The sequence below is a fragment of the Equus caballus genome, chromosome 23 (genome assembly GCF_041296265.1).
Source record: "Equus caballus isolate H_3958 breed thoroughbred chromosome 23, TB-T2T, whole genome shotgun sequence".
Lineage (NCBI taxonomy): Eukaryota > Metazoa > Chordata > Mammalia > Perissodactyla > Equidae > Equus > Equus caballus.
Window position 1 is genome coordinate 11,885,181 of NC_091706.1, and position 23,738 is coordinate 11,908,918.

General features: G+C 43.4%; 1 protein-coding gene and 1 non-coding gene across 11 annotated transcripts in view; both read right to left on the reverse strand.

Moving 5' to 3' along the window:
* LOC138920481 (proton myo-inositol cotransporter-like) overlaps positions 1 to 23,738 on the reverse strand; it is a 165,277-nt gene that overhangs the window by 64,140 nt on the left and 77,399 nt on the right. For 5 of the 10 annotated variants that reach the window (XR_011431704.1, XR_011431705.1, XR_011431703.1 and 2 more), the window contains one exon: positions 9,277 to 9,402. The exons of 3 other annotated variants lie outside the window; for them this stretch is intronic. Coding sequence is in view for 4 of the 7 variants with exons in the window: in XM_070248994.1 (XP_070105095.1) it covers positions 9,277 to 9,402 (126 nt within the window). In the remaining 3 variants the exon portion in view is untranslated. Of the gene's footprint in view, positions 1 to 9,276; positions 9,403 to 9,497; positions 13,359 to 23,738 lie in introns of those variants that run through there. 2 more of the 10 variants (XM_070248995.1, XM_070248992.1) reach the window with 2 other exon arrangements.
* MIR8947 (microRNA mir-8947) lies at positions 13,808 to 13,940 on the reverse strand. Its single transcript, NR_127944.2, has one exon. It is a non-coding gene; the product is annotated as a microRNA mir-8947 (primary transcript).

Below are 23,738 nucleotides of genomic sequence, written 5' to 3' on the forward strand. Positions count from 1 at the left end.
GTGCCATGTCCGCACCCAGGATCCAAACCGGCGAACCCTAGGCAGCAGAAGCGGCACGTGCAAACTTAACCCCTGTGCCACCGGGCTGGCCCCTAGCAAGAAACTTTCTGAGAGTATTTGGATTTCCAATGCTGTTCTTCTTTCTGTATCACAGCAACATGATAATCTTCCTTTTATGTGTCTGTATTAAAATATATATATTTTATAATTTTAATTAATGTATTTATATAACATAATAGTTTATCATTTTTTAAATATTAATTTTTAAATATAAATTTAAATACATACAAATATATTTTAAAATGCAGATGGTACCCCTCCACATCCCTTATATTAATAAATTTCAAATGCCCTGCCTTACCATCTACCTGTTCTTTTAAAAATTCTTCCTTTTTCTATCAGAATTTTAACTTCTAAACCCAAATCCATTCACCTTAGCCCCGACTTAAAAGCCTTAACAGCTCCCTACCACCTAGAGCAGTGTTCCCCAAACTTAAGGCACTTGGTAACTCCTTTTGTGATTATTTACCATATTTTTCTTCTCCTTGTACTATTATTTGTTTAATAGTTTGAAAAAAATGAGCTTCCTTTTATAACTTAAATTAAAAAATTTTCTGCCATTTCCACAGTGGAATACAGTTCATCTTGCTTTACCAGTCAGAAGAGAATACGTTATGCCGAGGTAACAACAGAGCCCCAAATCCCAGTCCATAAACTGAGTTAGTTTCTTGCTCACATTACAGGTCCCTCTGAGGTCACTGGTGGGTCTGCTCCACATTTCTGTACTCTGTGACCATAGCTAAAGGAACATCTATTCTGGGACATTGCCAACTTTACTCCAAAGGGAAAAGAGGACACGGCAAATCCTTGCTCTTAAAGTTTCAGCTCGGAAGTGACACAGCTTGGTTCCACACTCATTTCCTTGGCCAGAGCAAGTCATGTGAATAGGACTGAATGGGCAAGGGAAATCTAATCTTTCCCCAGCGAGTGCAGCAGATAATTTGAACAATAATACAACCAACCACAGTTGCCAAGAATAGAAGATAGTTATAATAAAAATGGAATGAAAACACATTATCAATTTCTAGTTAGATAATGTTTCCTGCCAAGTGTTAAAATCCTGATAGTGCCAACCAATTTTCTTCTTAATATATTTAGTATATCTGGAAGAGAACTATATCTCACTATGTCATATCCACATCTGGGTATCACATAAAGTCATTCACCTAAAATCTTTGCCAGTATGATTTCCACACCTATGAAAGTGTACCTATAAAAATCAAATTAAATTCCTAAATAAGGCTCTCTGACACTGATCCAAACTCACATTTCCAGGATCAACTCCAGCCTTGCATTTTCCTTCCTCTTGTTCCTATTGCTCCCTATGTCCCCTCTTTGACAAATCCCAAGCTCCCCAGACTTCAGCTCTGCAGTACCAGATCCTCGTTGCTAAGTTGCAGCAATATTTGATGAACCAAGACTCGCCATTATTATTTGATATTCATCAAACACATGCAATTCTAGTCTCAGCCTTTATCATTATACTAAAAGTCTTACACTGTTCTTTAGTGAGAAATAACTCACAGACTACTTTTCAGATGAAGTATGAACTGAAGAATAATTTAAAAAATGTAAAAGGGACTAACTAAAAATGTAAGGTTTTGGCCTAAAATGAAGGGTAGTCAAATATATTATGAGTGTTACTACTTGGATAAAACTGTTAAAATGTGTTTATTATTATAATTAAATGTCAGCTAAGAAACTGGACAATGAACATGGAGGAGGCAGATAAATTATTCATAAATATTTTGCTTTTCTTATTTGTATACTTTGCATCATAAATAGCATCAGATTTCACAAGAGACAATCTCTAAATCCAAGAAAGTCTAAGTTTCTGCACGTGAAAAAAGAAGACCCCAGCGGGATGTGGTCTCTGAAATTATTTATGTATAGATGAAACTTACAAATGCAAAGCACACAGCTACAAATCTTAAAGGGGGTAATCTAGCATAATGACTTCTATTCCGGAAAAAACACAAAGGAACTGTTCAAAAAGCAAAATGGATTAAAATATTTTATATTAGATTCTCTCTCTACTGCTCTCTCTCTATAAAATGTATGCTGGCAAAATTAATTTTAAACTATACTTTATTTTAAATCCCCAATATAAATAACTGATAACAACAGCAATCCTGTATATGAATACATTAAGACACTGATATAGTTTGTTATTGATAAATTTCCTTTTCTAAACGCCAACTGATGCATATCTTTAAAAATTAAATTAAAAAAAGAGAGGTGATGAAGGAAAATTCCTGTTTTTGCTATTTGGCCTAATTTCATAATACACCTCACACTGTCACTACAGATATATTGCTTCCCTGATATACCAGTGAATGTTTTGAGGAAATGTGCTGAATATTCCTTTCAATAATTTTTAAAAAGTATTTGTCATGTAGTATGACTACAAGCAATATGTAGTATGCATTCTTAAAGTACATGGTTAAGTTTTATTCTTTAAACTTTTTCAGTGTTTTAATCAGTACCAAGTAAACATTTAACATTGTTAATTAAAATCGTTATCACTCTCATTTTTCTTTTAGAGGTTTCCTTTCCTAGAAATAAGTATGAATGCAGGAGATACAACTAAAATGAAATGATAGGAACACCACATCCTCTCATTTGGAACTGTGTACTTTCAAACTCTTATATATAAATTTTCCACTGATGGCAGCCTTTTCCATTTCTCATTAAACAATTATTGATTGAATGCTTGATATGTACAAGGCATCAAGGGATTAAAAATAGTGCAGGATACAGACACTGGTATCTATAATCCAGAAGAGAAGATACATCCAAACCCAAACTACTATCATGTAAGACTGTATAATTATCATATAAATTATATAAGGAAGTGCTAGAGGACAGCAGGGGATATAATCAGCATTGTGTTCTGGGGCCAACCAGAGACTGTAAGGAAAAAGTGACACCTGATCTGGGCAAAAGATAATGGTTAAAAGTCAGGCAGAGATCACAAAGAGGGAGAAGGAGGGTAAATTCTAGGCAGAAAGGACAGCCTGTGGAGAGGCATCCAGGCAGGAAATCATAATGGATATGGGATATTTCTCATAAGGGGTTTAGATTGACTAGAATTCCGCGTGGGAGAGGGCTGGGATGCGGGGAAAAAAGGCTGGTTGTTGTATCAGAGTGCAGCTTTCAGAAAAACTTCTCTGCTGAATGAACACAATAAACCAGGCATTCAGTGCGAGTTAGAACAATGAATTGCCAAATAGGGACTTTATCTAGCTATTTTAGTGTGTATAATTACAGGGCGAAAATGATGTATTATAGGAAACAAATACTGAATCAGCACATTAAGAAAGTATCCCTCATTAGCAATACTTTTCACGAGTCAGGGTGTTTAAAGTTCCAGAATAGATTATTCATGGTTTTGTATGTAGAGAGAGCCAGGAGATATGGAGGTAGATGCACAGACAGATAAATAAATAGAAAGTATCCTAATGCACTTATCTGTTAGGAAGTGCTTATTCTAATCTAGAAAATGTGTTACTGACAAATCTAAAAATAAAAATAAAAATTAGTAAACGATATTACTACTTACATTTGCACAGGGCATTCTATTTTTACAAGTGTCTTCAGATAGACCCTTATTTAATCTTCATAAAAACCAGACTGTTAAACAGCAATTATATGACTCCCATTTTACTCAGAGAGGCCCAGCCTGTCCAAGGGCCACTTATGAGGTAAATGATAAAAGCTCAAATTTGAAACTGTCTGACTCTAAAATGTGCATCTTTCCACTACCCAAATGTTGTTCCCCTAAAAATGGTGGACTTACTGGCTTTTTAACTTCGAGAAAGTCATTCAGACCCTCTAAGCATCACTGTTCTTCTGTCTAATGGGAATAAAAATCTCACTTCACAGAGGTGTCCAATTGGTTTTGCAAAATTATGTTTTTTCTAGAAAACTGTCTCTTTTACCTGTTTTCAAATGCATTGGACAATTTTATTCGTAGTGTTCTCTTATGAGGTTTAAAATCTTTACTATCTGTTATGTGCCCTTTTGTCATTCTAAATACTGTTTATCTGTGCCTTCTTTCTCTTCTTAACCAGTATTACCAGAGGTTTCTTCATTACATTGATCTCTAAGAAACAACTTACTTTTGTTTTTTGATCCTTTAGTATTTCTTTGCTTTGCCTTATTTTTTTCTCTTATCTTTTAATTTCCATCGTCTGCTCACTCTACAGGCTAACTCTGTGTTCTAGTTCTAACTTCCTGTGGATCTTTTCAGTTGTTAATTTTAATGTCCTATTTTCCATGAAGATTTCTTCTTCCCCCTTTAATTAATTTGAAGTATTTTTTTAACCTCCCAAACTAAAGTAGAAGTGGTGATAAATATCTTGCTATTGCTTGCAGTGTTATTGCATTTTGGTTAGAAAATATGTTTTGCGTAATATTGGTTATCTAGATTTACTTAAAATTTACTGAAATATATATACATTTATAAAAATTTATTGAATTTGGGACTGGCCCCGTGGCTGAGTGGTCAAGTTCGCGCGCTCCGCTGCAGGCAGCCCAGTGTTTCGTTGGTTCGAATCCTGGGCGCGGACATGGCACTGCTCATCAAACCACGCTGAGGCAGTGTCCCACGTGCCACAACTAGAAGGACCCACAACAAAGAATATACAACTATGTACCAGGGGGCTTTGGGGAGAAAAAAGGAAAAAAATAAAATCTTAAAAAAAAATTTCTTGAATTTATTGTTCTTGAATATGGTAAATTGTCATAAGTGCTCTATGTTTGCCTGAAAAGAATGAAATTCTTTATGTGTTAGGTTGATTATTTAACTCTTACATCAAGCTTGTTATTAAGTTTTCCCAATTCTCTAATCTATTATTTTTTTTGTCTTCTTGATTTAGCACTTATCTAATTTTTTTCACTCCTTTATTTCCAACCTTTCTATGATTGTCTCTCGTAAATAGCATACAACTACATTAAAAAAAATCCAGTTTGAGGATCTTTGTCTTTAATAGGTATGTTTAATTGGTTTTTTACTATAATAACAAGCGTATATTTATACTTAATTTTGCTGGGTTTTTTGGTGATTCCTCCTAACCATGTTTTTTTTCCCCTGTAAATTCCCTCTTTTCCTGTTTTATTCGTTTGATTGATTCTCTTGGTTTTTCCCCCCTCTATTAGCAAATATTTTTAAGAAATGACACTCATATTTTTAACATGTATATTTAGCAAGTTTCAAAACTAATTATAGTCTCCATTTGTTTCTGAAAAAAAACAAAGGAATATAGAGGGCTTTTTTCTAGAAGTTCCCATACCACCTTCTATGTTATTTATCTTTTATTTTATGTTATTTTAGTTTTCCAAGGTTTTTTTTAAATTTACTTAAGTATATACTTAGGTATATACATGTACAGATACTTACATACACATATACACATACAATGCACAACTCATAAGTGTACAGCTTTCAGTATAATTGAAACAATTATACTACCTTCTTTATTTCTTTTACACATATTATTTAAAAATCTCTTTCAAAATTTTATTTGTAATACAAGGTTCTTTAGGTATTCATTTTTCCATTTGTCACACTTGGTGGCTTTCTTTCCTTCATTAATTGATGTAGTCTGTAATTTTTGACTGTCATCTCATATTTACTGAGTTGCTTTCCAAGCAAGTCTCATGTGTCCTGGGTTCTGACAACGGCATGTTTATGTTTGAAGTGGCTCTGTGGCTATCTCCAGTTTGGGACCCACTTTTTTTCAGCGTTCATGTTTTTCAACACGTTCACGCTTCACAAAGGCAGTGTGAAATTAGAACCCGTACTTCCCCATAGTGAAGGCTCCTGGTTCTGCTTTCTCACGTGTGACACTGCTTCTATTCAGGGCCCCAAGTGGGCAGCAGAACTTCGCAGCTTGCCCAGCCCAGCCCAGCCCAGCCCAGCCCAGTCCAGTTTTTCTTGCCCCTATTTCAGAGCCTAAATAGCACTTCACAGTTCTAGAGGCAAGGCTGGGAGCTTTATCTCTCTCAGCAACTAAAACACTAACCTCTCACCCTGAAGCCCTGCTTCGCTTCTGATATTCCCATGGGCTGTTGGGTCTCCATATGGGCTTGCTGCTCTCCCTCTCATTTGTGGCAGCTGGGGATTTCTCTCCAGTTCAGCTGTGCATTAAACCAGTGTTCGCACGTGTGTGGGATGCGTGTGGGAGGGGCAGGGGGTGATGGGCAGGAGGAGAAGGTTTTCCCTCAGCTCGGTGCACTGTATTTTCTAGAAGTATGCTAAATGATTTTTAAATGGGTTTTCCTTTTTTATTTTTAATTGTGGTAAAATACACATAACATAAAATTTACCATCTTAACCACTTTAAATATTAACCATTTTTCATTGTACAGTTCAGCAGTGTTAAATATATTCACACTGTTGTGCAAACAATCTTCAAAACTAGTTTCATTTTGCAAAACTGAAACTCCATATCCGTTAAACAACAACTCCCTTTTCCCTCTTTCCCCCGACTCGTGGCAACCAACACTCTTCTTTCTGTCTCTATAATATGACTGCTCTAGGTATCTCATATTAGTGGAGTCATACGACATTTGTCTTTTTGTGACTGGCTCATTTCACTTAACATTACGTCTTCAAGGTTTATCCATGCTGTAGTATGTACCAGAATTTCTTTCCTTTAAGTCTGAATAATCCATCATTGTATGTATATACCATATTTTGTTTATCCACCCATTTGTCAATTGATACTTGGCTCGCTTCCATCTTTTGGCTATTGTGAATAATGTTGCTACGAACATGGGTTTCAAATGCCTCTTCAAGATGTTGTTTTCAATTCTTTTGGATATACCAAAAATGTAATTGTTAGATGATATGTATTCTTTTTTAAAATTCTCTGAAACCACTGTACTGTTTTCCATAGTGGCTGCATCACTTTACATTCCTATCAACAGTGCACATTGTTTCCAGTTTCTCCACATCCTCCACAACAATTGTTTTTTTGATAGTAGCCATCCTAATGGGTATGAAGTGGTATCTCATTGTAGTTTTGATTTGCGTTTCCCTAGTGATTAGTGACATAGAGCAGTTTTTCATGTGCTTACTGGCCATTTGTAGATAGATCTTCTTTGGAGAACTAAATGATTTTTTAAAAATATTTTTTATTGAAATTTACCAACATATAGAAAAGCATGCTGATTGACTCAAAGTTTTGTTTCCAGTAAATTATGGTTGATTATACAAACGGTTTTCCTTAGTTGAGACAATTCAGAGTTCATCAAAATCATCATATGATGTCCATCATGAATGGTATTACCATTTCACCCCGTGTCCCTTCGGGAAATAGCTACAGTTAGAGATCAGGATATATGGCTATGAACTGCCTCAGTACTCGCCCCTGAAATATCTATAAATAGTATATCTCAGATGTGAATCCAAGTAATGGTAGATTTTGCCCTGAGAATTCCATTCCAGGTAATCGTATAAAACCTATCAATCAACCAACAAACAAAAATACAGTGAATGCTATTTTCCCTACAAATGGAAAATCTGTTGTAGGACTTTTTCATGGTGAACATAGCCTGTCTTTTTTGCTTTCTTTCTATCACAGATTGAGGCACCCAACTGCAGTGGCCAAGCTGGGGTGAGGGCTGCTGCTCTGCACAGAGAAGAGTGAGGAAGCCTGTTTTTTTTTGGGTAAAGAGTTTGAGATTATCTAAGGATATTCTACAAATATAAAAGTTCTTTGTCTATTTTGTTTAGTTCTTTGTATTTTTTCTACTTAGGTATTATCTGTGCCTCACTTTTCTGTAGCAGTGTGTGCAGTCAAGGAATAATGGTATAAAAATATAAATAAAATATACGATTTAAGTTGAAATAAAAGAAGTAATATACATTTGTATTAAAAAGTTGTATAATTTGTTATTTTCAAAAAGAACAAAACTCCTATTTTGAGGCCTCTGACCTCTAGACGTCCTACTGAGGGTGAGAGAAATGTCCAATTTTAGTGTCCCCTTACCATTAGTAGATATTTTTAATAAGTTTATAAGGTCATTCTGTGAAATAAAGGAAACTACATACACAGATTTCATAACATATTCATGATTCTAGACTAGTAACTTTCAGTTTTTTCTATTGAAAAAAGAATCATAAGGGTTAAAACTGCAAACTATTACATCCAGAAATATTTAATCAATTACTCCGTCTTGAAGCTTCACCGATGAAAATTACACACTGGGTGTTTTTAGAAGAAGCTCTTTCAACTTTTCATTTTAAGTAATAATTGCATTTCTTTTACATATTTCTTTGTAATTTGTGTATTTAAAATGTGGTCTGGGTTTTCACTCAACTACCATATGATTTATTCTACTTCTTTGGAGTAATTCTCTAATAAAATAATTAATGACAACAGCATAATGATTAATGATGATATATTATCCTTATAGCTCCTAGGAGATACAAGTGCTTTATTACAGATTTCATTGCCTTCATCAGTACTATGAGGCAGACAGGATGAGAGCACATTATTCCTTTTATGGGAATTTAAAACACAAAAGAGGTTTAAATAATGTCAACTAATATTTGCATGTTTTCTATGTCCATGGATACGAATATTAGTTCATAAATGTGGGGAATTATTTGTTCTATACAACTATTTCATTTATGAGCCTACTACTAACCAAAGTGTTCTCTCAAAAAGAGAAAGGTTTACAGTTTCCCAGATTAATGACATGCCAGTGATTACCAACTTTTATCCTTATTTTGCTTAATTTCATTAAACTCCAGGAAAGTATTTTAACAAAACAATAGTTCCATCAAAGAATTTAAAATGAGATTAATTGATTCTGACTTGACAATTTTCGGTCTTTCACTTAAGTTTGGGACTTTGAAAATTACTGGTGTAGTTAAACAATACACAGCAGGAGAAATTGCCTTGGCAATATTTAGGAACACCAGCCTCAAGATCCAAATTCCTATAGCTTAGGGCAGAGGTGGGTCTGGAATCTGGATTTCCTGAAGTCTAGGCTTGAGTGCTTTCTACTCTTAGTTTATGAAACATACAGCTGCAATGTTTTGTACCTACTTTCATCAGTACATGCTGCAAAATAATGTCGTTCTGAAGACCAGCTTAAAAGAAGTGTCGTCATGGACTTCAAGTGCAGTCACTCTGTAAGTTTAAAATTGTGTCATGCTGAAATTTGATTGTATATTCTTATGGTGTGTAATGAGTGGCATACCTGCCCCAGGCTGCCGCATTTGTAGATGCCTTATTAACTGGAACACATGAAGAGTCAATGACGGTTGATTTGTTCATTTTGTAGCAGAAACCGCAGTCTGGATCCAACATACATTCATCACAGTAACTGGAAAATGAAAGAGTCACAGTCATGTTAGCAGAGACTATTGGTGCTCCTCTGCATTTTCCATTCTACTTTGCAATCAGCTTGAGGCCACGCACGGGACTAGTTTTGGCGATGGCAAAGTGACATGTGCCAAGGCAGGTGAGAGCTGGCAGGTCTCTTCCGTCTCTCCCTCCTCTGGCTGCAGTAACTTCAGAAGCCACTTGGAGATGGAAAAGGCTTGGATCTGAGACACTGGATGCAGAAGAACCCCCATCCACCTGTAGCAAATAAATACTTGCTTTCCTATGCCACTGAGATTTGTTACCAAAGAATGAACTGGCCCACCATGCCCAGCTGACTGGTTCCAAATTATACAAAAGCATTTATTTCTCTTAATTGTCTCTGTCATGTACCATATCTTTTAAAAATGGACAATATATATGTATCCTGAACTGGAAAATTCAAATAATGAAAAAATTCTATCTAAAGAAGAAAGTTAAAAAACAAAAATACCACCCCCCAAATAACGCTCATGGTTAACATCTTGGTGGACATCTGTACCTTAACAAATATCTATTGAGTATCACCTATGTGTTATGCTTAATTTAAAAGAAGCTGGTGTAGGAAAAAAGGCTAACTTTTCTCTAAGTTAATTACATCTACAGGTTAGATCATGGGGCCATAATCAATTAATCATTGATTAATAGATTAATCATTCACCTAGCAGCAGTATCTTGACTGCAGAAAAATTCTAAAGAGGCAAAATCCTTTAGAGGGCAGAGTTTTCCTATCTAAGCCTACAGCATGCTTGTAGAATGAGTTTTCTTGCTGCCACCTCATTTGCTAGACAATTCTGGAGCACCGCACATACATGGCAGGCACATGCAAGGCACTGGAGACACTAAGATGAATAAACCAAAGTCCCTGCTCCTTGGTAGAGAAAAGGTGAGGATGAGAAAGAGAGACACAAGGAAACGATGTCAGCGCACTAGAAAATACTTACCAACTACTCTAGGGACAGAGGCCTGTTCGTTTCCTGTAAGAGTGGGGGTAATTTCAGTGGTGATATTTGAACTGGATCATGAAAGAAATTCACCAGGCAAAGAGGCAGAGGCAAGGGCATTTCAGAGAACTGCTTATTTTACAGTTAAGGATCAGCCAGTACAGACTTCTTAAATATCCACTGTGTACAAGTAACTATACTATGGAGAAACAGGGTAAGAACCGCTGAAAGTTACCCAAAAAAGACATGATTCCTCAAAATCAACATACTTCTCTGATTCCTTTAGCTAAATGGAAAAACACTGGTATTGTTTAAAAATTAGACTATTATCATTTCAGCCTTCTTCTGTGAACTTTTCTTTTGCAAACAGCCATCCCTATTTTTAAAGGAGACTTCAGCCCTACACTAAAAGCAAAAAAGAGGCCTTTCAAAGCCTCGTGAAAGGTCAACGTACTTAAGAGAGGTGATACAGCACCGTAAATATAAAGCTGACCACACGCACTGTGATAAGCAAAATAAACAAAACAATAGAAAGTGCTAGAAGTACTCTGAGCTTCTGGCTTTGAGAAGTAGATGAGGCTAATTTGGAAAGGAAGATAAGTCCTAGTAGTATTTTGTTTGTTTAGTCTGCCGGTACAAGGTGGAATCTATCAACCTTGAATGCTCCAATGGCTTTAAATGATACTTATTTTGGAAAGGTCAACTCACCCATTTGCAGAGATATGACTCTACTTTATTTCTTTAAAAATAAGTAATTCCTATAAAAGGCCAAAAAACATAATGACAAAAGCTAAAAGGTACTGAGAACATGCTATATGTGCGTGTCAGACACACGAGGTGTGATCTATAACGCTTCGCCTCCGCCATCACTCATGCAAACATGCAACTCTGACTACAGCTCCCCATTCTCCCGGCTTCATATTAGATGACCCCTACTCTGCCATGATCATTCATTCAACAAATGCAAATATTTCACACTTACTGTGTGCCAGGCACTATTCCAGGGGCTGGGACACATTAGTGAACAAAACAGATTCCCTGCCCTTGTGGAGCTGATTTGTATATTAAACCTCCTGGTGACCTCCGGTTAGTTGATCCCTCTATTTGCTCCCCCTTCAGTAGCTTTTCCTTTCTTTACTTCCATCCTTATCTAGCTTATTGACCATGGCCCATCATTTCAACATCCTAAATTTCCCTGCCCATTTATCTTTCCATCTCACCCATCTAGCAAAAATCCTAGCCATATATTTATGCAAACATTTGCCTTTCCTGTGCCTTCACCCACATACACAAATGCAGCTGAAGGAATCACACAACAGAGCAGATCAGTAGTCCCCTGTAATACACTACTACCAGCCTCAAAAGGATCCTCAACAGCCTGAAATTCTTAATGGTTTTCTCTAGTCGACTCCATACAAGGAGTATTTCAGCCACCCTACACAAGGACTATTCTTCAAACCTCCAATGCTGCATTTCTCTTTAAGCTCTGCAAATGACATTGACTTCAGCTTGACAGAGAAAATAGATGAAAGTGGTACAGATGGGAACTTAATAATTCTATAGCAAAAACATATAAACCATCCTACTTTCCTATGGTCCAGTTACAAAGACAAACTGTTCTTCTTACCTAACTTTTCCAACTTTTTTCCAACTTTTCTATCTGGGCTTTCATTCCATTCCATCTCCTTAGGCCATTTCAGACCCTTGTGATTACCGCCACTTCTTTCTCTTACACGTCCACTGTCTTAAGGTAGATGTTTAGGTTTTTGATTTGATATCTTTCTTCTTTTTTTAAACTTTCTTCTTTTTTAATGTAGGCATTTATAGCTATAAATTTCCCTCTTACCACTGCTTTAGTTGCATCCCATATTTGGTATGGTGTGTTTTCATTTTCATTCATCTCAAACTACTTTCTAATTTCCCTTGTGATTTCTTCTTCGATCATTGGATTGAGAAGTGTTACTTAATTTTCACATATTTGTGAATTTCTCAAATTTCTTTCTGTTAGTGATGTCTATTTTCACTTCATTGTGATCAGAGAACATACTTTGTATGATTTCAGCCCTTCTTAAATTTATTGAGGCTCATTTTATGGCCTGGCATATGATCTTTCCTGGAGAATATTCCTTGAGCACTTAAGAAGAATGTATATTCTGTTGGTGGTGGAGTGTCCTCTAGATATGATAGATATAGACAGTTTATAGTCAATACACTAATCTTAAAGAATCTTAACCCCTTGGTTTCTAACAGTCTTCACTTCCACTTAACTATGTCCACATCCTGGAAATTGTTATCATCTAGAACAGGGGTCACCAAACTAGACAAATCCAGACTACCACCTGTTTTTGAAAATAAAGTTTTACTGGAACACAGCCAGGCCCACTCGTTTACTTATTGTCTATGACTGCCTTCAAGTTTCAAGGGCAGAGATGAGAAGTACTAACAGAATCCACAAGGCCTGCAAAGCCACAGATATTTACTATCTGGCCATTTACAGGGATTTTGCTGATACCCGATCTAGAACACATACACAGATCCCATAAGCAGATTCTTCACTCCTTTCCTTCAAGACCCCTCAGTTCCTTACTCCTGAAAAGGACAACTGCTCTTCTACCTTAACCTTCCACACTTCTTTCTTCCTGATCTTTCATGGCTTTGCATCCATTTCTGCCAAACTTTCATGGTCAATCCCTTTAAGTACTCTCACCAGACGCTCAAAGTCTTTCTACTTAGGTCCTTCTACATAGTCATCCTAAAAATTTTATGTTTGACTCTTTCCAACCATCTTTCGTCTTTCTTCCTTCATCTAGGTTGCTCTGTACTGGTGGAGAATTAACACAACCAGGCACACTGATAAAAGTACACATTCACAGTATTGAACTGCAGCTGGATCCTCACTGCTGGCAGGGCACTTTCACCTGTCCCTATTGAGTGACTTTCCTCATTCCACACGCTCGCCTCCCACCAGCCCCCAGGCCCACGCCCCCAGGTACCTCTCCCAGATGCAATCATCTTCGCAGGCGCCCTGGTCGTCCGTGTCCGGCGAGCAGGAAGAGCGGGAGCTCAAGGAGGGCCTCCTCAGGCTAGCGGCCATGGCTGTGCAGGGCCCGGGCTGCTGTGCCCAGCGGGGACACGGACGCCGGGGGAACGGACGAGCCCGGCCCGGGGGAGAGCAGCAGAGCGCGGCCGGACTCCGCCGGGCTCGGCTCTGGCCAGGCTGGCGCGGCTCGCCGACACCTCCCCGGACGGTGGCCCAGCAGCCGCGCGCGCGCTCCCCGCGCGCGCCGCCGCCCACACGCTCCCCGGCCGCTGCCCCGTCCCCCCTCCGGCGCTGGACTGCGGACAGCGACAGGGACACCCTCCTGGGAGAACTCCTGGGCCCTGCCCACAAGCTGCTTCGGACCTCCGCGGAGCGGCAAGGTGCGCTGACAGGGACGCAGGGTCCCCGCTACGCTCGCTCTCGGGGAACTGCAGCCTCCTCGGGTTTGACTTCAATGTCACACCCGAAACCATGCAACGCCTACAAGAAAACATAGGCAGTATGCTCTTTGACAGCAGTCTTAGCAGCCTATTTTCAAGTACCACGTCTGACTGGGCAATGCAAACCAAACACAAAAGGAACAAATGGGACCACATCAAAGTAAAAAAAATCTTCTGCACGGCAAAGGAAACCCTCCACAAAACCAAAACACAACCTAACCACTGGGAGAAGATACTTGCAAACCATATATCGGATAAGGGGTTTATAGCCAAAATACAGAAAGAACTCATACAGCTCAACAACAACAAAAATCAACAACCCAATTAAAAAGACGGGCAAAAGATCTGAGCAGTGATTTCTCCAAAGAAGACTTAACGGATGGCCAACAGGCCCATGGAAAGGTGCTCGACATCATTAGCCACCAGAGAAATGCAAATCAAAACTACAAGGAGAGGTCACCTTACTCTGCTCAGAATGGCTCTAATTAACGAGACAAGAGACAAGTGTCGGAGAGGATGTGGAGACAAGGGAACTCTCCTACACCGCTGGTGGGAGTGCAGACTGGTGCAGCCACTATGGAAAGCAGTATGGAGTATCCTCGGAAAACTAAGAATACATCTACCGTATATACGATCCAGCTAGCCCACTGCTGGGTATTTATCCAAAGAACTTGCAAACACCAATGCAGAAAGACACATGCACCCCTAGGTTCACTGCAGCATTATTCACAACAGCCAGAACTTGGAAGCAACCTAGGTGCCCATCAAGGGAAGAACGGATAAAGAAGACGTGGTATGTATACACAATGGAATGCTACCCAGCCCTAAGAAATGATGAGATCCGGCCATTTGTGACAACGTGGATGGACCCGGAGGGTATTATGTGAAGTGACATAAACCAGAGGGAGAAAGTCAAACACCGTGTGATCTCACTCATAAGCAGAAGATAAAAACAAGGACAAACACACACAGAGCAACGGAGATTGGATTGGTGGTTACCATAGGGGGAGGGGGGAGGGGAGAGAGCCAAAGGGGTGATGAGGCTCACATGTGAGGTGACGGACTATAATTAGTTTTTGGGTGGTGAACACGATGTAATCTACACAGAATTCGAAATATATTACAACGTACATCTGAAAGCTACATAATGTTAGAATCCACTGTTACTGCAATAAAATAAAATAAAATAAAGAAGTGTAGGAGCCTCAAGAGGCTAACAGGCTTTTGAAAAGTTATTCTAGGGATTTGTATGGCTTAGCTCAGGGCGGCAGACACCAGCCTGAGACACAGCTGTGACATAGCCACTAACTTCAACTAAACTCTATTCCGACTGGAGGGAAATCAAAACTACTGTAATCATAATTTATTGAAGGCTTCACTTTGTGCCAGATCCTGTGCCAACTGCTTTGCACCAACTGTCTCCTTTAATCCTCACATCCAAAAGGCAGGTAACCGTTATTCTCCCCATTTTAAAGCTGAGGAGGCGGAAACAGAAAGATGGCAATCTGCCTGCCATTCACAGAAGGATTCTCTAGGTAATGACATGACTTTTGCACAAGATTTAAAGGTTTAACACGTTACAGTGAAGACGCAGATCCCAGTATCACAGAACGTGCAAAACACTGAGTCCTGCCAAATGTATTAAAACACTAATTATGGATCCTCACAATCTCTTGGCCTGATTTTTTCAGATGAGGGAAAACCCAGCGTGAAAAACCATTGAGGAGATGTCTGCAGATGAGGACTATGTCTGGTCTTTAAAGCCGGGAACTATCCCAGTAGATTCTGAGTCAGTGGGTCCAGAGTAGGCCTCGAGCGTCTCCGTTCTTTGAAAGAGCCCCACAGACTACACTTCCGTGCCCTTGGAGTTGGCAAGTACAGTCATGCCCTACATCAGGACGTTTCGGTCAACAACGGGGGTCCCATAAGATTGGTCCCATGGAGCCTAGGTGTGTAGGAGGCTCTGCCATCTAGGTTTATGAACTCCATGGTGCTTGCACGATCACGAGATTGCCTGACCATGACACACTCCTCACAACTTAGCCCCACTGTTAAGCAAAGCATGACCGTACTGCCTTAGATTCTCCACGGTTCCAGACCCTGCACTGTTTAGATGACTGCACACGCAGAGGGCACCATGTCTGAGGCAGAGAGCGGCTGGAATCACAAAAGCTCTCGACAGAGAGTCAAGGAAAGAGCATACAATGGAGAAAAGAACGTCTTTTCAATAAATGGCGCTGGGAAAACTGGAAAGCCATATGTAAATGAATGAAAATGGACCATTCTTTTTCACCATTCACCAAAATAAACTCAAAATGGATCAAAGACCTAAAGGTGAGACCTGAAACCATAAGGCTTCTAGAAGAAAACGTAGGCAGTACATTCTTTGACATCAGTAGTAAAAGGATCTTTTCGGACACCATGTCTTCTCAGAGAAGGGAAACAACAGAAAAAATAAAGAAGTGGGACTTCATCAGACTAAAGAGCTTCTTCAAGGCAAATGAAAACAGGATTGAATCAGAAAAACAACCAACCAACTGGGAAAAAGTATTTGCAAGTCATATATCTGACAAAGGCTTAATATCCATAATATAAAGAACACTCACAGCTCAACAACAAAAAATCAAACAACCCGATCCAAAAGTGGGCTGGAGACATGAACAGACATTTCTCCAAAGAAGATATATGGATGGCCAACAGGCACATGAAAAGAGGTTCATCATCGCTGATCATCAGGGAATTACAAATCAAAACTACACTAAGATATCACCTTACACCCATTAGAATGACAAAAATATCTAAATCTAATAGTAACGAATGTTGGAGAGGTTGTGGAGAAAAAGGAACCCTCATCCACTGCTGGTGGGAATGCAAACTGGTGCAGCCACTATGGAAAACAGTATGGAGATTCCTCAAAAAATTAAAAATAGAACTACCATACGATCCAGCCATCCCACTACTGGGTATCTATCCAAAGAGCTTGAAGTCAGCAATTCCAAAGTCCTATGCACCCCAATGTTCATTGCAGCATTATTTACAATAGCCAAGACATGGAAGCAACCTAAGTGCCCATCAACAGATGATTGGATAAAGAAGATGTGGTATATATATACAATGGAATACTACTCAGCTGCAAAGCAGAACAAAATCATTCCATTTGCAATAACATGGATGGACCTTGAGGGAATTATGTTAGGTGAAATAAGCCAGTTAGAGGAGGATAATCTATGACTCCACTCATATGAGGAATTTAAAAAGATGGACAAAGAGAACAGATTAGTGGCTACCACGGGAAAGGTGGGGTGGGGGGTGGGCACAAAGGGTGAAGTGGTGCACCTACAACACGAATGATAAACAATAATGTACAACTGAAATTTCACAAGATTGTAACCTATCATTAACTCAATAAATATAAATAAAAAAATAAAGAATTAAAAATAAATAAATAATAAAGAAACTAATAACTCAACTTAAAAATGGGTAAAGGAGCTAAACAGACATTTCTCCAAAGAAGATACACAAGAGGCCAAAAGGCACAGGCAAAATGCTCAAGATCCTTATTCAGAAGGGAAAAGCAAATCAAAGCCACAATCAAGATATCACTGCCCATCCACTAGGACGGTGGTAATTTAAAAGGTAGACAGTAAGAAGTGTCGACAAGGATGGGCAGAAATTCGAATCCTCATACGTTGCTGGCTTGAAATAAAACATGGTGCAGCCCTTTGGAAAACAGCCCGGCAGCTCTTCAAAATCTAGACGCAGTTTCCATACGACGCCACACTTCCACTCCCAGGTTTGTACCCAAGAGAAATGGAAACATATGAAAAGTTTGAACACGAATGTTCATAGCGTCAGGATTCACAAGAGCCAAAAGTTGGAAACAACCCAAATACCCCTCCACTGGTTAGTGGATAAACAAAACATGGTATATCCAGACAACAGAATATTATTTGGCATAAAAGAGAATCAATTACTGACATGTATTATAAATGCGGATGAACTTTGAAACATCCTACATTAAAGGAGCCATCAAAGGACCTGTATTGTATTATTCCGTGTATATGAAATGTCCAAAATAGACAGAGAGAGACAAGAGTAGTTGAGGGGTTGCCTAGGGCCATGGGGATGGGGGAATGGAGAGTGACTGCTCACGGGTACAGGGTCTCATTTCGAGGGGATGAACATGTTCTACTATTGTGGGGATGGTTGCACAGCTCTGTGAATATCCCACAAACCACTGAATCGTACACTGAAAATGGGTGGATTACACGGCATGGCAGTTATATGTCAACAAAGCTGTTTCAAAAAAGAAAAAGAAGAGCAATTTTCTTTTAACTATGCGATGTGTCTTTGTCCCACGATAAGTAGCACGAGGCACTGGCTACAGCTGAGTCCCAACCAATCCAAAGGATGTGGGTCACAGCCCTACAAAGCCCACCCCCAGGGAAATGGGCAAAGACATCCTCAGAAGGAAAGGATGGGGGATGCTGGTGTCAGGAAGGGGGTGCAGACTTGCTCCAGCCAGCAGCATGGGCGGGAGCAGCCCTAACCCTAGCCTTCACACTAAAGAAATTTTGCCTTGAATTTATGCCTCGATCTTCCCAAGGGAAAGCAGGTGCAGCTTATGGTGTCTCTCTAGAAAAGAGGGTAGCTGGCAGAGGACAGAGTGGAAATTTTATCTTTTGATTTTCAAAGCAGCTATTCCATGTGGGAAACACACCGAAAGGGAGAAAACGAGAGTGCATATGCTGTAACATTCTCTCTAATTCAATCACTCCAAGACACGGAGGTTTCCTTAGAAACTTGCCCAGAACAGAGCTGGAGATGGGATTTAAACAACAGGACTTGGAACAAGTGAACATTATTGACTCATTGGTGTGATAGTCAGGGACCCACGAGGGTGAACACAGATCCTGCTAAAAGATGAATGAAAGTGCCCAAGGGCATCCATGAACTCTGGTGAGACAGAAGGAGCAGGACCTGTGCAGTGAGCATGGAAATGGGAACTTTCCATGACACACAGGCTGTGAGCGAGTTTCACTGGAACCACTCATCTGAGAGCTCGGCCTCTCTCGTCTGTCTGTTTACCAGTTTAGACCCTCAAGGGGAAAAAACTATTTTTGTCTCCTGTTTCATGTCTTCAGGAACATTTGCTAACTTAAGGCATCAGCTGTCAGAGCTGCAGGAACTTCTGGAAACCACTTAGGCCCTCCAGCCGAGCCCGATGTTACAGATGAGGAAACTGAGACACAGGGAGGCTCCAAGGACACGCTGGTAGTGTCTCTGACAGCTAGCCCAGGGCCTTTCAACCTGGCGAGACATGAAAATCTCTGCTCCCTGTGCCAGGAGTGGCCTGATCATTAGAACAAGACATTTTCGAAGAAAGCTGCCTGTTTACCATCGTGACCCCCAAACAAAACTTGAAGGATACCAGTAACTTTTCACATCATTTTAAAGAAACAAAGGTTGGTGCTTTATTTTTGCAAAGGGTAAAATATACCATCATTTTTGTTCTTTCCCCAACGCAGAAAGGAGACAGTCTACTGGACAGGAGAAAACTCTAGGGCGAGTTGCCATTTTCAGTTTATCCCCACGGACATTTGAACCAAACGACTTGAGTCCTGACCCCTTCGTCCCTATAGTCCCCCACAGTAAACGCATCAACTCATCACAAATGAGCAGAGACACATTGGTCTCCTCGGCCAGGTAGCATCCACATTCGCGACAGGTGTGCTCCTGCCACCAGGTCCCTGTCCCTCCCTCAGGGGTCCAGACAGGGCCGGACACAGGGGTGGCAGCATGGTGCCGCCTTTGGTGGCGGGTAGCAGCTCTCTCACCTGTGGGCTCACCAGGCCAGGGCCGTGTCCTTCACCGAGGTGACGGAGGTCTCCTGCTGTCCCTGCAGACGCCGACGAACAGCCCTCGGTGATAAAGGACCGGGACACGGAGCAAAGGGCCCCTGTCCCCTGCGTCCGGCCCACAGGGTGAACCACAGGCGGGTGTCCGGGCTCAGAGGCCTTCTCTCCAGCCCCGGAGCTTCTTCTGCCGGCCCCTGGGCGCCGGCTGGCCCGGGACGCGGGGCCGAGGCTTCTGAGGGAACAGGCCACCTCTCTCTGCTCCCCTTGCCGCGCCCACAGCCTGGCCCCTGGGACCCAGGACCTCTCCGCACGCCCCACCCAACCTGGCCATGGAGCAGAAGGCGGGACAAGACCCTTGGGAGCGGCCCTTTGGCGCCATTGGCGGTTCACATGCGCGTGGCGGGCGGTCACGGGCACGCGCTTTCTTTGGCCGTGTGCACAGGGCCAGGAAGCGAGCCCGGCCGACCTTGGGGTCCGCCCATGTCCGCCGCTGGAGGGAGGCCGTGCGGCTCCGAGCGCGTCCCCGCCACAGCCCGCGGGGAGATCCCGGCCATGGCCATGCCAAGCTGGGCTGCTGCAGCCCCACCACCCGCCCCTCAGGGGACAGTGGGGAAACGGAGGCCAGGAGCGCCAGGGACTGGCTGGGCCCTTGAGCTGGGCAGAGGCCCCAGGACAAGAAATAGAGCCTCCTCCCGTTTGCATCGCGGCGTCTGTGTTTCCGTTCACTGGCTTATTCATCCACTCATTCACTCATGGCCTCACTCACTCACTCATTCATCCAGTCATTCATTCATTCAGGCCTTCACTTGTTCCTCATCCGTTCATTCGTTCAGGTAGGAATTCATTCTTTTAATCATTCAGCCAGTGGCCTCTATTCCCTGCTTGTGTGCCCAGCACTGTAACTTCACCAGGGAGCAAAACCCAATATGTTTCCTGCCCACGTGGAGCTCAGGTCCCTTGTGTGACATGAAGAAAATGTCAGAGAAATCCCATGCTGGGCGCTGCCATCTTGGGTGACCCTTGATCCCATGTTCAGGCCCAAGAGCCCATTACCACGTTTCCTCCAGGCAAAGGCAGACCCTGAGGGCAGCCTGGCTCAGGGAGGCCTGAGGAAGATGCCCCATGGGGGCTGAGGGTCTCTGGGCTCAGGGTGGGGAGGCAGGCGGCACAGGGAGGGAAACGGGGTTCCTGGGCCAGGCTGCCGAGAGGCGGGGTGAGTGGGCGCTGGGAGCCACCACCTTGGCTCTGAGCTTGTGTCTTTGCCTCTGTGCCTCTCCCTGGTGAGAAAAGCTCAAACCGTCTACACTACCCCCACCCCTCGCCCCTCACCCACCCCATCCCTGTACAGTCCAGAGTGGTGAAAGCCAAGGAGGGGAGAGGCAGGGACAGGGGGAGCCCTGGGCACCGCTTCCCTCACTCCAATTAGAAATGTCTGCTCTGGCTCCACCCTCGGCATGGGCTCCCCTGGTTCCCTACAAACCTCCTTCTCCCTCAGCCCCAGTCCTCACCCACAGAGAGTTGGGCGGGGCTGGCTCTGCATCTCCATCCTCCACGGGGGTCTCCCAAGTCCCCCAAGAGGTGCTGCCCATGCCACTGCCCTCTGCCCAGGCACTCATCCAAGCTGGAGAGGTGTGCACACCTCAACTCTCAAGATTCAGGGGTTCCAGAGCCCCCCAAGCACCAGCAGGCTCCCCTCCCACCCTCTGCAGGCCACAGGCCTCTGGTGGAAGAGAGGGAGCTGGGGAACTCAGAGATGCCCACTGTGGCCTCCCCACCGGGCAGCATGGCCTCGGTGACCAGTGTGGTGTCCACAAGGAAATGCAGGGTCTGGTGGGGCTCATCCCCTGTGAGGTGACAGAGGAAGCCATGGAGGTCAGCAGAGAAGGCTCTGGAGAGACAGGAAAGTCGTGGCCCCCACCCCAAGCTGATGGCACCAAGAGAAACTTGCCCACCTACCACAGGACCCTCCTGGCAGCATCTCCCAGGCTGACCTTTAGGACCCCATGGCCATCTTGGGCCACCTTTCTGAGCCACTGGGTCTGGATGTGGGGACATGTAGGGTCCTCCCCAGCCCCAGCTAAGAGAGGGGACCTTGGGGAGCTCGCAGATGAGAGCAGAGCACGCCAGTCCTGGGACTGAGGAAGTTTTGATGCCACTCTGTGAGTGGACACTGGGCAGAGGTTGGCAGGAAACCCCCCAATATATCTGTGCCCATTGTAATCCAGGGCAGGGGACAGCCGGGCACTGCTGTCACAGCCACAGGTTGGCTTTGTGAGCGGAGCTTGGGAGAGGGAGAGGGGGACTGCCAGCACTGGAAAGACACGGGCTTTGACTTTTCAGCTCCTGCTGGGCTGTGGAGCCAGCTGAAGACAGGGCCCAGGAGCTGGGAGAGCCATCCCCTGCTCCGGCTCCTGCTGGGACTCTGGCCTGGCTGAAGACTCAGCCATGGAGCAGGGAGAGCCATGCCCTGCTCCAGCTCCTGCCAGGGCCCAGGAGCAAGCTGAAGTCGCAGCCAGGGAAGAGGGAGAGCCATCCCCTGCTCCAGATTCTGCCTGTGCCTGGGAGACTGCTGAAGCCCCAGCCACGGTCCAGAAAGAGCCATCCACTGATCTGCCTCCTGCTGGGGCTAGCGAGCCAGCTGAAGCCACAGCTGGAGACCACGGACAGCCATCCCCTGCTCCACATCCTCCTGGAATCCTGGAGCCTGCTCATGCCCCAGCCCTGTCCTCGGGAGAGCTCACTCTCCAACGCCCATCATCCCCAGCTCCTGACCCATCCCTTTCACCTTCTTCCTCACCACAACCTCCCTTCGTCTCCCACCTTAACCTGTATATCTGTGTAGCCGTTTCTAATTTTCATTTTCTTGTCTTGTTGTGGTGTTTGTGTCACCTTGAAATAGATTTATGGATTTATATTTTAAGACATCTGTGTTTTCTCCTTTTAAATTGTACAATTCCTGAGCATTAAGTTCCCAGCTCCTAGAGACAGCCCCCAACAGCTCACTCATCTAGCAGTCGTCTAGAAGGAGCACCATGATTTCCTGTTGTCTTCCCATGTGCCAGGGCCGCAGCCTCAGCAGAGCCCGCAAGGAGTGCCCAGGATGCAGATGCGGGCTCCTGTCCCGCTCGAGACATCTCAGGACGTTTGTGTGGAGGGACACAAAGGTAACACGGGGACGGCCAGGGTGGGAAATCAAGGCCAGGCCACCAATGTGGTCTCACTTGGACAGCCCTACGCCCCCTCCCTGTGTGTGTGGGGGGGGGTGGAAGGGTGGTTTGTGTGAGTGGACCACCACGAGGAGGAGCAGGCTGATGAGGGGTTAGAAGCCTGGTGGGCCGGTCCCATTCCCACCCCAGCTCATGGCTGATCAGGTGGGACGTGGAGTGCCGGGCAGCACCGTCTGCCCGAGGTTTCTCCCGAGCCCCTGAGGTCTATCTGTTTCATCCTGGGGAGAATTCTGCGCAGACACAGGGTGGTGCCTGATGTGGGAGCATTAGGCGCAGAGGGCAGAAGAAAGAGCAGAGGCAGCTGAGCAGGGCTCTGATGCTTCTGGGCTGACTGTTGGTCACTGTCTTTGCAGAGGTCCACTCGGGACACGGAGTCCAGCTCCCCGAGGGAAGAGAAGCTGGGCAGGAACAGCGTAGCGGCAGGCGTGGGGAAAAGGCTGCCGTCCTCAGGGACTGTTGGACAAGGATCAGAGCCTGCACAGCACCCAGCCTGTGTGCGGGGAGCACAATCACATCCAGCAGCTCCTGCAGAAGGGCAGGAGACAAGCGGCGCCCCAGGACAGGAGGAGGGAGAGGCAGCCCCTACTTAGACTCCTGCAGGAGCCTTGCAGCCGGCTCTCATGGAACCAGCTGAGCAGGGAGAGCCATCCCCTGCTCCGGCTCCTGCCAGTGCCCTGGGGCAGGCTGAAGTTGTCGCCAGGGAGCAGGGAGAGCCATCCCCTGCTCCAGATCCTCCTGGAGCCCTGGAGCCCGCTCAGGCCCCAGCATTGTCCCCGGGAGAGCTCACTC